Raw genomic sequence first — 15459 nt, forward strand, 5'->3', positions numbered from 1 at the left:
TGAGGGTGCACTTGATCTCCTCATCCAGACCATTGATAAAAACATTAAACAGAACTGACCCTGATACTGAGTCCTGGTGGTCCACTTGTGACCGGCCGCCAACTGGATTTAACTCCATTCACCACCACTCTTTGGGCCTGGCAATCCAGACAATTTTTTTTACCCAGTAAAATTTTTTTACCTGTCAAAGCCATGATCAGCCAGTTTCTCCAGGAGAAGGCTGTGAGAAATGGTGTCAAAGGCTTTACTAAAGTCTAGGTAGACAAAATCCACAGCCTTTCCCTCATCCACTAAGTGGGTCACCTTGTCATAGAAGGAGATCAAGTCAGTCAAGCAGGACCTGCCTTTCATGAACTAATGCTGATTGGGCCTGATCACCTGGTTATCCTGTATGTGCCGCGTGATGGCACTCAGGATGATTTGCACCATGACCTTCCCTGGCACCGAGGTCAGGCTGACAGGCCTGTAGTTCCCTGGATCCTCCTTCCAGCCCTCCTTGTAGATGGGCGTCACATTTGCTGACCTCCCTGGCTAACCGCCAGGACTGCTGGTCAATGATGGAAAGTGGCTCGGTGAGCACTTCTGCCAGCTCCCTCAGCACCCTTGGGTGGATCCCATCCAGCCCCATGGACCTGTGTGTGTCCAAGTGGTGTAGCAGGTCGCGGACCATTTCTCGTTGGATTATGGAGGCTTCATTCCGCTCTCCCCTGTCTTCCAGCTCAGGGGGCTGGGTACCTGGAGAACAACTGATCTTACTATTATTATTGCTATTACCGTTACTATTGCTGTCAGGGAAGTGCAGTGTTGTGATAATCAGCTTCAGTATGTAAGGAGTCTTCTTTACTTGGTGTTAATGAGATTTGATCGCATGACACTATATAGAATTTCTCTGTGATTTTTTTTTTCCTGCAGGTGATTGTATTCACGTGACTTCTCTTGTGTTTTTTGTGGTTCAATACTATAATCTTTTTAAGATTAATACATAATCTTTTTAAATACATGCTGCTTGCATGTCTTTATACCTGTAGGTGGTGCTGAGGTGAAGCAATGTGCTTGTGTTCTCTTTATAAGGGTATTTATATTGGTTTGTTTGGCTCTGCTGGCTCCTCAGGTTATCCTACATTACGGATCGAGAAGAATGATCTTAAAAGTGTCACTCTAATGGAAGCAAAAGCTAAAGTGAAGGACATAGCCATCTCCAGGGAAAGGATAACTCTAAAAGATGTGCTCCAAGAAGGTATTTACAGGACTCAGACACTTATTGGCTGTAACATGATGTATATAGATATATATTTTTATAGCTAGATTTTTCTGAAATTAATCATGGATGACATTTCCGATCTTCTTAACTTTGGTGGAAGAGAAGAATGATGAATGATGTTTGCATTTGGGGCGTGAGGGGTGGGGAAAGCAGTTTCCAGAATTCATTAGAATCGGGGAGCCACTAATCGTGCTCAGTAAATCATTCAGCTTGTCTGTCTTAATAATCTGGTCATTTAAATAAAAGAAAGGGTTAGATGGCTGAGGAATGAGGTAATCAGTTGGGGCTGTAGGTGACAAAGTAACTCACTTTTGTAAGTTACTGCAGGAGAGCTCTTTAAAAAACAAAGAAAAAAATGAGAAAATCCCAAAGCCCACAAAAACCTCAGTTGTCTAAACTCGTCGTCTCAATTGGATAGCTTCTGATTTGGAAATCTAATCAGCAGATGCAACGTTTACAGCTCTGATGTGACAAATTTAGAGATTACCTGATTATTTTCTCTTGTTTAATGTTTACTCTGGAAGTGTTCATGTACAACATTAATTGCTCCTTGTTGATATTCAATTTGGGAAATAGGCGTAAATGTTTAGGTGGTTTTTTTTAACCATTAATCTTTATTGCTGCAACTTCAAGTCTGTGTTCTCTGAGCCTCATGAGACATCAAACTTTCCAAAGCTAAAGATCCGAGATACTCATCCTTTGGAGACAGAACTGCAAAATGCTTTGCACTGCTGTCTGAAAAACAATGGGAGGATGCTAACACTCCCCATTTAATGTATGCCTCTAAGTCTCTAAGGAGGTAGCTTTGTGCTCAACTTTAATTTTGGTTCTGCAGAAAGCTTCCTTTGCATGTGGGACGTGCTTTATGTTCCTTTGTAGTGTCTGTTGCCTGTAGCTGTGATGTTAGGAGTCATCCGATGACTAGAAGCGACTCAGTGCTGCACCTACGCTTTGGATGCTTAGCACCGAGTGACAGAGCTGCCCTGTTCCACGAAATGCAGCTTAAATGGTTGTTGAATGCAGTGTGGACCCAGTTAATACTGGGATCTTGTTTCTTGAACTCCACTTATTATTTGAGTCTGTCAGAACCTTCAAAAGTTAGTCAGAGGACTAGAAGACAGATCCTGATGAACCATCATCAGTTTTCGTTCATGATCGTAGCAGAGTTGAGCCTCTGTCATCTAAGAACAAAAAAACTTCAGAGGAGAAGTGAATAATAGAAATATCTGAATAAAATGTTCAAGAATTCCTAAGTGCTGCCAATGGAACTTAAACATATTTTACAGGATTTGGCCAGAGATTCATTATAAACGTCAAGTAGCTTCCATAACTTAACCTGCTGTAACATTTCAATAATTTAGGATATTATGGTTCTGCTGTGGTATAACCAGTTGGAAAACGCAAGGCACCAGGTCTGAGAGTGCGCAAAGGACGAGGGATCCGTAGGGGCCTTTTTTTATTGCTGGGCTTGCGCAGCACCTGCTTCAGAACCTGCTTCAGGCTCATATTGTACTAGATGTAAGATGAAAACGTAGGCATCTTTAAAAAAAGTTTCTAATGGAATAGCTATGCTTTAGCAAATGGAGCAGACGTTAACAGTAATCCCAGGGCAGGTGGGAGAAATGTTGTGCTGTCCCTGGTAAGTATTTAGAAGCCAAATGAGACCCACACTTCATGCCAGAAGATGTACAACCAGGCTAAGACAGTCAAAGATCTTTCAATCTAATCAGTCGGGACAAATCAATGGGAAAGGGAGGTAACATATGAATAGACTGCATGAAGATGATACACGCATTAGTGCCACGGTAATAGTGTGACAGAAAAGCATTGCCAACCTGAGTTGTATAAAAAGTTAATTCTGTGTGCGTTACCACGCTGTAATTGTTCTTACTCCAGCTGTTCAGTGTAGCTCCTCTTCTTGCAAATAGCATCGTTAAAATTTTGTGAATGGAAAAAGTTTGGAGAGGCTGGAAAAAAACCCCAAACAAACCCAAAACCTTCCAGCTGAGGTGAAACATTTGAATAATGTGATACTGTTTTTTTCAAACTGTTCCATGTGTGCTAGTTGGCTGAAACCAGTATTTCCCTGTAAACATTTCCAAAAAAATTTCATCTTTGAGAACTGTTTTGACTGGAAAATCCGGGACTGGCTGGATGAGAAAAGGATAGACCTGGAGTTTTTAGTGCAGACAGTTGACAACAGCTGATCTGCCACAAATAAACCCATCATCAGTATTGATACTTAATTTAGCTGCATTCTGCTGCTACCTTTAGTTCACTCTCATGCTTGTCCCCCTAAGCTTTAGTTACCTAAAAATTTCAGCATTTACTGCATATAGTTCTGAATCCACCTAGTACTGGAGAGGTGGTTGGGTTATGCATTGTTGACTTAATAGGGCATTTGGGACTTATGCTATAACTGCTATTGTTCCTAACTTTCTACTGTGGCTGATACATTGTAAGGTAGTGTTTTCTTAATAGGTATTAAATTCTGTTAATGTTTTCAGTGTATTTTAACCACATAGTATTTGCTGATTGTATGTTCTCTTCATAGGCACTTTTGGGCGCATTTTCCATGGGATTCTAATAGAAGAAAAAGACCCTAGTAAAGAGAAACAAGTTTTTGTCAAAACTGTTAAAGGTATGTTTACACAAAGGAGTGGTTTTGTGTCCTATTGTTTGGATTGTGGTGCATGCTGAGTGTATCAAATCTGTCTTTAAAAACAAACCCCTCCTCCCCAAAATATGCAAATGGCTGTGGCTTAAAAAGCAAAAGCAATTTGGATGCTGCCTTCAGCCAGAGAGAAGAGAAATCTTATATGGAAGAAAAATGCGTGTGTTCTCCACCAGTGCCTTCAGTTATTGTGTCTTGAATACTTTTGCTTATTATTCGTCTAAGTAAAAATTACATGTTTTTTTCTCCCTAGTGTGTCATTGTTCTTTCCATCCACAGCTTTCTCCCCTGCAAATTGCTGAAAAAGGCACCTGCAATGCATCTTAAAAATATTTTATAAACATGTGTGGCTATACAAAAGATAGGGCATAGTTTCTGCCATTCTTAAACTTTGCTACTTAGGCATGAGAATCACCATTTAGAACTTAATTTATACAAATATACCATCTTTGTTCAAGAAATACATTGTTGGAGTGATTGAAATCGTGATTGGTAGACTTAAGAAACAACAAGGTAAATAGAGATGAAAACTATATTACATATACCCTACATGTATATTACATATATCCCTTCTTCTACGCTCATCATTGTAAGAGTTCTGTAGTAGCTCACCAGAGTTTTAGTTTTGCTGAATTCCCTGTATAGTAGTTGCTTCACCAGTTATTTTTGTTTTTCCAATTGGGTGTATTATTGCCTTCGTTTCATTTTACAATGTCTTTAATTCTTTCTTTAAAAAAAAAAAATAGGCTTCTGTAAGAATTTAAACTTTTTTTTTTTTTGCCTGGCTAGTAATTTTTAAAGTTAGTAATTTTAAAGAGGGAGGTGGAAATTGGTGAAGCTGCTAAATTTTGTTGTTGTTGAATCTTTCTGCTACCCATGTATTCTGTGCCATTTTTGAGAAGTATTTCTTAAAGAAAGCAACCTTCTTGGTGTGTTTCTCACACAATCAGATGCTTGCAATGATAATAATAAAAAAGTTTGTGGAAAGCCACTTAGAAAAACACGCTCACTTCAAGGGGAGGAATTTCTTAAGGTCAACCTGATTTGGAATAAAAATAGCTAAAAAAGAGGTCCCTACTTCTTGAAGTGGCCTGAAGTGGCAGTTTGGGATGGATGCTGTTGCATTCTTTAGCTGCACGTTGTTCTTAATGTAGGCCTAGCAGGATGGTGTGCTTTGGTGGTGAAGACAGGTCAGTGCCCGATACCGTGTCTGCTGCTCTACCAAAATATGTGGACCTTAATAAGGTCCAACTTGTCAGTACTATGAGCCAGGTACTAACTGAGTAATCAGCAGGGCAGTGTGGAATTAGCCTGCTTTCCTGCCTGACAAATCCTTATCTCCTGGTCAGCCTGGTGTGGCTGAACTGTTGGGCAGTGTGGAATTAGCCTCCTTTCCTGCCTGACAAATCCTTACCTCCTGGTCAGCCTGGTGTGGCTGAACTGTAAGGTGGGGTGGGTACAGACAGTGAAGTGTTGCGTTGTGAGCAGCAGGAGGGTAACCTGTGAGTAAATCTGTCTCAGCATGGAATCAGCCAGCAGAGCTTGATCAGTGGTGTGGAACAACTGTTTGTGTTTCTGCTAATGGCGTTCAGAGAGGGCTGAACAGGGAGGATTCACTGCTGTCGCCTTTCCTGCTCTTTTCTCTTGCACATCCTCGTGGGCGTTCCTAGATTCAGAGTGACGGTTACTCTCGTAGTCACAAGGTAATTTCCGTGATGTCTTCAGGAGTGCCTTTGAGCTGGTACGCTTTCATTCTATGGCACTTTTCCTCCCTGTTGAGTCCAGAGAGAACTTCTGAAGAGTAGATATACTGCCCCTTTGGAAGATGTTGGTAGCTACCATTTAGCATGATGGTGGTGGCTAGAATTGTGTCTGCTGAAGTAGTCACAGCCTTAACAAAAGTAATGGTCCTTTTATATAAAGGCAAGTATTTTCTTGTAGTGACTTCTAGCAAGAAGCAAAGGAGTGTCCTCTATTAAAAAAAAAAAAAATGCTTCTTTTGGGAACTTTTCCTGAATTTTGTCCCCTTGTGTTGCCCCTCCCTGCCAAACAGTTCTGACTGTCATTTTGCTTTTATTTGATACAGTTTCCAAAAGACTTAATCCCATATCTCGTGAGCCTCGTGCTCCTCTGTGTTTGATCAGGCAGTCTAACTTGGGGCATCATTCACCAGTGTTGCCTTAATCTGTGATCCCCTTTGTTGTGTTATTTGGTGGTTCTCTGCCCTAATTCAGAGTCAATAAATGCTACAGCTCTTGTGAGCCCCAGAATTGTTGTGAGCTAGGGCAGTTTGACGTCTGCACAGCACTACTGCAGCGTGCTTACTTTTTATAGCATTGGATTAAACGAGAAGGCAACATTTGTGAGAACAGAGCTTAATTTAGCGGTCTACCATCACCACTTACCTAATTGCTTTACCAAAATGGGTTTTCCAATCCACTCTTAAAGCCACATTTCTTCCTTGCAGTGGCTTGTATCTTTGACACAGTGCACATGCTGATTTCTCTAGCCCTTCCCTTTGGAGTGAAAGATTTGCTGGCTGCAGTGAACTGGAGCATGATCTTAAGGGAGTAATGGTATTCACATAATTGTTGTCTGTAGAGAATTTCTCAGCTTAAAAAAGGATCTATATGGACAAAGTTTATAATAGATTTTGCTGATAGTTGTCTGTGAAATAATACTGGTTTGGGCAGCAGAACGTTGCTAGGAAAATAATGATAAACATCCCCACTTCTCCTTACAGCAGTTCATTTACGGTGCTAATATTAAGCAGCTTCATCTTTGTACCCTGGCTGTGATAGCTGTGCGTGCATCTGGGTCATGTAATAAGTTGGGAATTTGATCTGCTTGGAAAAAAAAAAACCCTGCAAAAATTCTGTCTTAACCAGACTTTTTCGTTGATCTTGTTCATTCTGTGACCACACACACACTGCTGTTTTGGCACAAACGCAGGAGTAGGGCAGGACCACAAAAGCGAGATGGGTATGAGAACTATTAAACTGACTTAAGTATCTCTGTTGCTGAAGGCAAGAAAGAGCCTGAGGGTCATGGAAAAGAAACAAGGAAGAAGGGCTTTGTCTGCATAGCTAAGTTATTCCCCCCCCAAAAAAGTATGAGCTGCTCCAGAACTGTCTTGTTTTAACTAGTAGTGTGCTCTGAAATTGATAAAATAAAGTCCAGTGCTACCCCAAATGACAGAAAATAATGGGGAGGGTGTATAGGGTGTTTCAGATGTTCTGAAAGATGTGAACTGAAATTCTTTCAGCAGGTGCTGTGAGGAAGAATAACCCTCTTGAGAGGAAAAACACCTCTTTCTCACCAGGATCAGAGCTTGAGAAACTAAAGACATTGCATTGACTGTTTTGACATTAGGGTAGTCACTATGGCTTTAAATCTGGAATTGCCAATAGAAGAAACCTTTTGGAAGGAAAACAGCTGGACAAGGCAAATATGATCGGTACACTTGTGCCCAAACAAGAATTTAATATTAGAATCATAGAATCGTATTTGGGTTGGAAGGGACCTTTAAAGACCATCTAGTCCACCCCCCTCGCCATGGGCAGGGAGATCTTTCACTGGATCAGGTTCCTCAAAGCCCCATCCAACCTGACCTTGAACACTTGCAATGAAGGGGCATCTGCAGCTTCTCTGGACAGGCTGTTCCAGTGCCTCACCACCCTCACTGCAACAACAACAACAAAAAATTTCTTATGTCCAATCAAATGTTCCCTCTTTCAGTTTAAAACTGTTGCCTCTTGTCCTGTCACTACAGGCCATGATAGTCTTTCTCTGTCTTTCTAATAACCCCCCTTTAAGCACTGAAAGGCCACAATAAGGTCTTTCTGGCGCATTTTCTTCTCCAGGCTGAACAACCCCAACTCTCTCAGCCTTTCTCCATACCAGCAGTGCTCCAGCCCTCAGACCATTTTCATGGCCCTTCTCTGGTCCCGCTCTAACAGGTCCATGTCGTTCTTGTGCTGGGGACCCCAGTGCTGAACGCAGTACTCCAGGTAGGGTCTCACAAGGGCAGAGCAGAGGTGGAGAATCACCTTCCTCAACCTAGGAACTTTGTCTAGACGTGAACTTAGTTAGTGCAGTTGTCTATTGTGTCACTGGATGTAAGCTTTTACCCATACAGAATAACACCACTGTACTGGCATACGAGTCACTTTGCGTTGAGTGTTACCATTGCAAGCTATATTGATCGTAGTAAGTTTGCATTGTGCAGAGTAGTAAAGCTAGTGGAGTAACTGGTTATCCACTGGACATACCCAGGAGAGCCCAATGAGTAGTATAGATGGGACTGGAAGGCTTCCTCGTGCCATGGGCAGCTCATGTACTTTGGCTTTTAGGAGAAGACGCCTGCTATACTAGGAAAGATGTCAAGGAAGGGTTATTGTGCCATTCAAGCAGTGTTTTCTGAATACTACTCGTTAGGAAAACCTGTGAAGAAAGGTGAGGCCATACATACAATAGCAGGTGCCTGTCCTAATGGATCTCTTCTTGTGTTCCTCCTTCAGTTGTTAGTGTATTATAGGATCAATAACTTTTCAAGATGGGTTCTTTCTAATAAATTGGACAGAGGAGAATGTGCTGTCAGTTTTCTCATTTCGTATTCCAGAGAAGATGAATGTTGTGGCTGATGTGCTCATCAGACAATAGTTGGATCTGTGAGTATTTCCCACTCTGAGAGGAGTGTGTTTGCAGCCTTGTCGGTTTGCCTTCTTATCTCTCCCCGGAGTTGATCCTTTTCCCCAAAGGATCAAAAAGCAAAGATGGTTGACTGGTTATGGCAGTAACTGCAGCAGCCCTTCCCATTTTCCTTCCCTGATGTTTTCTGACTCTCTTGTAAGGCGTTGAGCATTACTATAAACCAGAAGAGTGCTGACTGAAATCCAAAAGCATTGATTTTTCTGAACTTGGTACTTGTTCTCCCTCCTGAAGTGATCTGCTATTAAAGGAATCGGTAATACATAAAAACTGAGAAGCCCTGGACCTGCCTACCTTTGTCCTGAGAAACTTTTCTAAGTGAAAGAGGCCATTCAGAGAGCGTGTGAGACTAGTTTCCAGGAACGTATTATATTCCCCATTTTCTCAAGCTGGGATTGACCTATTAGGTCAGACTTTCAAAGGGCAAATTTGATTCTAATAAAACAACATCAGTGCAGAAGGCACATAGATTGGAGTTTGCTTGTTTAGCATTATTTGACTAGTTTCTCCTACGCCACAGAATTTGTCTGGGGTCTTTCATCTGAACCGTTCATTAGGTCATTGAAGTACTTTTCAGCCAGTTCAGTTGATCACTTGTTCAGTAGCTTGTAAATTGATATGACTGAAAAGTTGGAGAGAGTTCTCTTGAAATCTCCACGCCACATCTTTTACAAAGATATACTCTGAAGGCAGAATTTGTCCCTGAGTGCCGGAAGGTCACTCCAGATCCCCTAGAAGAGGTTTTTCTTTCGCCTAACTGTACTACGCTCCAGGGAAAAGTTGTAACATGCCCTGGGTAGTGACAAAGCTTCCACCTGCATGTTCATGAAATGCATTAATTTATAATGTGTGTAGGTTTGTTGTTTTTTTTTTTTTTAATGCTGTATCATCTAATGCTTTAGAGTGCATCCGGATACCTGAGCCTTCCATTATCTGCAGCGCTTTGTGCCAAAGAGGAGAGCTTAAAAGAAAAAAATGGGTATCAGTTGGTAAAATTAGAGGTAGCTTTCTGGAAGCTCTAATAACTTTGGGAGTATGAAGATCACAAGCCCTGGGCGAAAGGAGTCACTTGTTTGTACTTTCTCTAGATCCTTCCTGTTGGCCGTCCAGTTGCTATTTTCTGTTTGCAGTTTACAGTTCCACTGCGTATTAATTTGCTAGTCATCGTTGTCAAAGTTCTAGTTCTTTTCTGTTTGCAGTTTACAGTTTTACTGCATATTAATTTGCTAGTCATCGTTGTCAAAGTTCTAGCTTCTTTACACTTAGACTTTCCTATGAATAATTTGCTTTTTGTTCTTTCTTTAAATGGACATTCATGAAAATTAAGGATGTGCGTCTCACTACCAGTAAGAACAAGAATACGTTGTCTGTACTATATTTGGATATTGGAGTCCATGGATCGACAAAACCTCAGTAAATTCTTTGTTAGAAAGATGAGAGACTTAGCTGGCATTTTCTTTCTTCATTGTGTTTCTTGCTTTGTAGTAGAATTGTTTTATGAAGTTGTAATGCTTCACTTTCCGATAGGAGGTTTCCAATCACACTCAGCTTTGGGAAGTGTCTCAGTTGGCATGTTTCTCAAAGCTGGCATTGCATCTCCTGCCAGTGATTGACAGATCTCTTCTGCCTTTATATGGCATGAAATAGACTTTCTTGTGAGTCATTTAGATCATCTTACATCAGAAGAGGAAGAAAACGCACAGTTTTCACCTTTGATTTAAAGAACACATTGTTTAATGGTGCTTTTCCTGTGAAGGAGAAAATTCTTTGCAGAACAAATGGAATTGTATTATTCCAGGAACATACACAGTGAGTTTGAGTGGTGCAGAGCCCTGACTCATTTAGTGCGTTCTGGCCAAGGTACGTTTTTGTTAAAAACAACCGATCGTGCTGTTTGAGATAACCTGACTACTTCCATTTAATTTTTCTAACCACTTAAAATTTTTCTTATGTACAAGAAAGGAGTGTTTGAAAACAAAGCACTCATGAAAAGCACTGGAAACAAAGTCACAGCGTGAGTGAAGATTAACTCTTAAGACTTCATAATTTTACCTACTTTAACAAAGCTTTAAGTTTTGTTCATGTCATCGTAGGTCACTAAAGGACTCTTTCAGCATTCTTGGCTACCTCTAACACTATACTTTTTAAAATTTTTATTTGATCGTAATCTAGTTAAGAGGAGATGTTCAAAGTGCACCCATATAGACAATATGGATCATGATGCTGTAATGGAAGCCTTGGAGAAGCACCTTACCGTGAATTCATCTGGCACATCTCAGGACCACAACTGCCTTCAGAGTATTTGTAGTACGCAAGACTTCTCTAGTACAAGTCAAAGCATGTGCTTTGCAGTGCAAGTTTGCATTGAGTTGTAGATACAAAGAAACCTATTAGATACTAAATGTTGTATGTTAAAACAAGTGGGACTTAACTGTCCATAGCGCGCAGACCTGTTCCTGCCTTCATTCGTGCGATGTCTCTTTTGGCCTGCTTATGACCTAGCCGAGTGCAAGTCAGTGACCCTTTAGGACTTCATTACAGTTAGGAGGTATAGAAATAGAGATCCTGAAAACTTAGGCTATGCAAAGCAAGAGAAAGAAATAGGCATACTTCAGTGACTTAAATGTGTATAATAAGCTTTGTGTTAACCAAGTTGAAGGGTTTCTTGTTCATATTAGACATATAATTTACCACAACCTGGAGCATACACAGTTGTTCCCAAGGTACCATTTTTAAATTGCATTGGATTTACTATTCTGGGTAGTTCATTCTTAAAAGCACTGTCTTGTGAAAATACTTGTAAGTTTAAGTTCATACCTTAAATGTACAGTATTTCAGTTAACTGTTAAAAGTATTTAACGTCCCAAAATCAGAGTACAGGATCCTGTTTCTGAGAAGAAAGTTAATCCAAAAAAAATTCAAGAAAAGAGCTGCTTCTAGTCTGAGCTAAATTCTTAAGCATCTTCATAAAGGAAGATACTTGAATTTCAAGAATTAGGGAAAAGTAACAAATATCCGAATATCAGCTTTAAAATGAACTAGGATTGAATGACAAATATAGTGCCTAAAGAAAATATCCTGAGACACCTAAAATAGTACAATATACATTAAAAAAATTGAGTAGCAGCTCTAAGAGGTTGATGTCCAAAGTACTGTACTTCTTAAAGATTTGCTATTCCATATGCTTCTGCAGGAAAAAAAAAATCATAATCTACAATAATATGCTTTTGTACTTGTATTTCAGTTTTGTTAACTGCTGTCCTTTAGCAGTTGATAGTCTTTGAAACGTTAAACCAGTTATGTCTCTCCTCCCCAGTTTCAGTTCACATTTACTTACACTTTCAGCTTCATTTTCAGTTAAATGGATTACTGAGCAAAGAGCCTTTTACTTCTTGCTATTTGCTGCTGCTACTTGGATTCTGGTACTATTGTTATATAGGGAAATAGCGCTATCCCCAAGTCGTGCTTCTCTCTGCCCTTTTCTGTGGTTTAAAATTGCTTGTGCATTCTTAACGTAGGCAAACCAGAGCAGCATTCCCCCTTTTAGCAGTGTCATGTTGAATCGCTTCCAGAATTTATTAGGCTTGGATTTGAAAATGTGAACTGCCTAGCTTTGGAAAATAAACTTATGTGGTTATGATGTGGAAACAAACTTTTCAATATAAATAGCCTGGATATTAAGATTGGAGGAGAAATCCTGCTCTATTGAAATTTTACAAGACTAAGCATAGCGGCCTATTTTGTAACCTCCTTATGTTGTCATTTGTATATGCATGTCTTAACATACCGGAGATTTGAATTCTGTAGGATGCATGGTTGCTTCGGAAAGCAGAAAGGTGTTGAGATGTGTGAAAGTATGGCCATGACCTGAATGCCTCTGTGGCTATCTGGACTTGCATATGCAATAGAGCTACCAAACAGGAGCAAGGTGTTTTTCCTTCACTTCTGTGGTAGGCAGAAAGCCATCGGATGGGCTATTGGCATCTGTGGTAACTTGTCACTGTCTAAGTGTTAGGACCTTTTGAACTTTTAAAGCGTAAATGTTTTTGTGTATTTACTTTCTACCTATAAAAAAGGCAGATTGGATCATGACTACTTGCATTCCTTAAGCAGTTCATCCTTCTATTGAAGGAAAGTTCTGAAAATGTCTGCTAACAGCATTGAAAATGTCATGTACAACAAACGTGAACTCAGGATAGTCTTCAAGTGTTGAATTTTTTCCAAAAACCAAAGACTTGTGTAGAAGGGTTAAAGCAGTATTCAGGCACGTGTTCTCTTTGAGCTGGGATTGAATTCTGCCTTGGGAGAAATTTTACATGATGAATTGAATTGCTGTGCAGAAGCAGCAGTAATTAAAAAGGATGTGTTGATACTAGGGAACATGTCTTACCCGAAGCTGAACATTTAGGGCAGTTCTAGTACTACATTCTCAATTCCTATGGACATAGTCTATGATTGTTGTGCCTGCTTGTATACTTTTCACCCTTCAATAACTTGAGCTTGTGGACTTTGTCACAGTGTATTTGGCAAAGCCCACAGGTCTGAAAGATAATAAGGATAATACAAGCTTTGTGAAAACAAGTAGCCGTATAGAAAATGAATTGTGTAAGTTTTCTGATGTTGGGGAATATTAGCTTGCAATACAAGACAGAAGAAAGTTCGCATGGGAACAAGACGTTACAAATGGTCCAAAAGTGAGAAAAGCTTCAGGTAAAACTTCTTTTTAAATATTGCTGTCGGGAAACATGTTTATCAGGAACGTACTTCCTAGTTGTAGTGTTTGTGGAGCTGCTTCTGATAGGAGTGCTGAAAGAAATTGCTGTGTGTTACAGCCCATAGTAGGCTATGAAAGGTTCTGGAATGGCTTATTTCAATTTTGAAACCATTGGTTATATTGCTCTTAAGATTCTGCTTTGTCTTTTGTCTGAAGAAACAGATTTCAGTGACCGTGCTACAATCTGAAGTCTTTAAGTTGTAATGCTGTACTTTGCTATTTTGAGATTCTAGGAGGTCTGACTTAAAATATTATTCTTGAAAGCCATCCAGCTAATCAGGTAACCCACTGCAATAGCCAGGTAATTGCTGCTTTTCATCTCTGGTAAGTAATTTGAGGTGTGGAGTGACTCTTTTCCGATATACTACCACCTAGTGAAATGTGGAGCGTGATGATCTGCAGTTGTTAGGAGTGCCCAGTCTTGGGGCAAGCAAATTGCTGCAATGTTAGTGTCATCGCAAAACTTCCCAGAGATTTTATTCAGATGAGTGTTACAGTGATTCATGGGACTGATGAGTGGTGATCAAGAAAGATTTTTAAACTGCAGTTTTGCAGATGGACTTCCAGAAGTTGGTAAAAATCAAATAGGTGCTCTTTCTCCCCATGAACCAGGAAGCGCCTCAGCACATGTAATACCTGCCAGAATTGTGTGGAGAGATTAGCCTCGTATATAAAACCAGTAATGCCAGGAGCCCCATTGTGCCTGGGTATATACAAATAATGTAATAGCATGAGATAAACTTGCAACCATATCAAAGCTTCTTGAAATCCTAGCTTGTTCTTGCTCTGTGCCTTAGGGTAGACTTTCACAGCTAGGCTCTTGGCACAGAAAGGGTAAAACCAGTGCTTGAAAAGCATCTTCCTAGTTCTGGAATGCGTTTACATCTATCTCAAAGAGTCTTATTTTTAAGCACCTTCTGAAAGTTGGACCTTTTTGGTCCTAATTGAACATCTAGAATTAGTACTGGGTATTAAATCTTTCTTTCAACTCATGTGACCTGAAGTCTTTACTGTTCACTTACTCAACTGTTGGTGCATGATAGCCTTGTGAAAATAGATGGTGCTCTTTCAGGGCTAAGAAGTGCTGACCTGGCTACACCTCATGATTGTCAGGCTGCAACTGCAGGAATTGTTGAGCACTGACGTATTCGTAATCACAAATAGTGTTAATATCTCAGAGGGAAGTTTAGCTTTTTTTTAGGGCTTTGAAGAAGTTGTGCAACAAGCCCTTGTTGCCTTGCCCTGGAGTGTTTGACTTAAGCTTGGGGCTGTTTCCTCATGTACAGATTTAGTATGCGTTAGACTATGGCCTCCTCTGTTATGGCTTTAAGTTGCTATTCTAATTTAGGAGGTTTCTGGCTCCGTGGGAGGCTTCCCCCCCCATTTCCCCCTCTTTAGCTGTGTGTGTGGCTGTGTTCATATCAAATGACTTCACAGATCCGGTACAGAAAAAATGAGCCGCAGAAGCCTGTGGGCATTCTTGTGTGTTTGACAAGATCATTCCCTAGGTCTCGTTTTGTGTGGCCACACAAATAATTCTTTGAATAAAATGCCCGCATGTGTGTGCTTACATGTAATGCTTAGAGATTTGATAGATGGTTTCCGTACAGGATTACACTTTGGCCCAGGCAGGAAAATGAAATCTGTAGGATTCACCTGAGTTGTCCTCATAAAAAAGTCTCACCAAGCCGGAATTGCTGGGTCACAGCTGTCACTGGCTTTGCTCCGGGACTGCATATTTCTCGTATCAAAGCCAGAAATGCTGTGGATTTTCTGGATTGCTTTTAAGGGTTTTTAGCGCAGGATGGTCAGATTCACCAGATCCTCTACAACAAAATGTATTGTTACTGAAATCATCTTCTTCCTCATCTCTGAAGACCTGTCTGTTGGGTGCGCAAAAGTGGTTATAATCTACTAAATGTGACACTTGGTTTAAATGTACTTTTTGTGGTGTTAACTAAAGAAAATGACCTAAAAAGGAAGTCTAATTGCAATGAGGACTGTTGCAGTAGCATTATTTTGGTATTTTTTTTTTTAGCC

The 15459-nt window shown here is 40.3% G+C and overlaps 1 protein-coding gene across 1 annotated transcript in view; it reads left to right on the forward strand.

The window, feature by feature from the left end:
* Window positions 1-1071: 1071 nt before the first annotated feature.
* The window catches only part of RYK (receptor-like tyrosine kinase), a gene marked incomplete at its 5' end in the record, with an annotated part of 30454 nt that continues 16066 nt past the window's right edge, over window positions 1072-15459 (forward strand). The window contains 2 exons of the mRNA XM_009702309.1: window positions 1072-1237; window positions 3816-3902. Of these exons, the coding sequence (XP_009700611.1) occupies window positions 1072-1237; window positions 3816-3902 (253 nt within the window). The remainder of the gene's footprint in view (window positions 1238-3815; window positions 3903-15459) is intronic.

The sequence above is a fragment of the Cariama cristata genome, unplaced genomic scaffold (assembly GCF_000690535.1).
Source record: "Cariama cristata isolate BGI_N322 unplaced genomic scaffold, ASM69053v1 scaffold526, whole genome shotgun sequence".
NCBI lineage: Eukaryota > Metazoa > Chordata > Aves > Cariamiformes > Cariamidae > Cariama > Cariama cristata.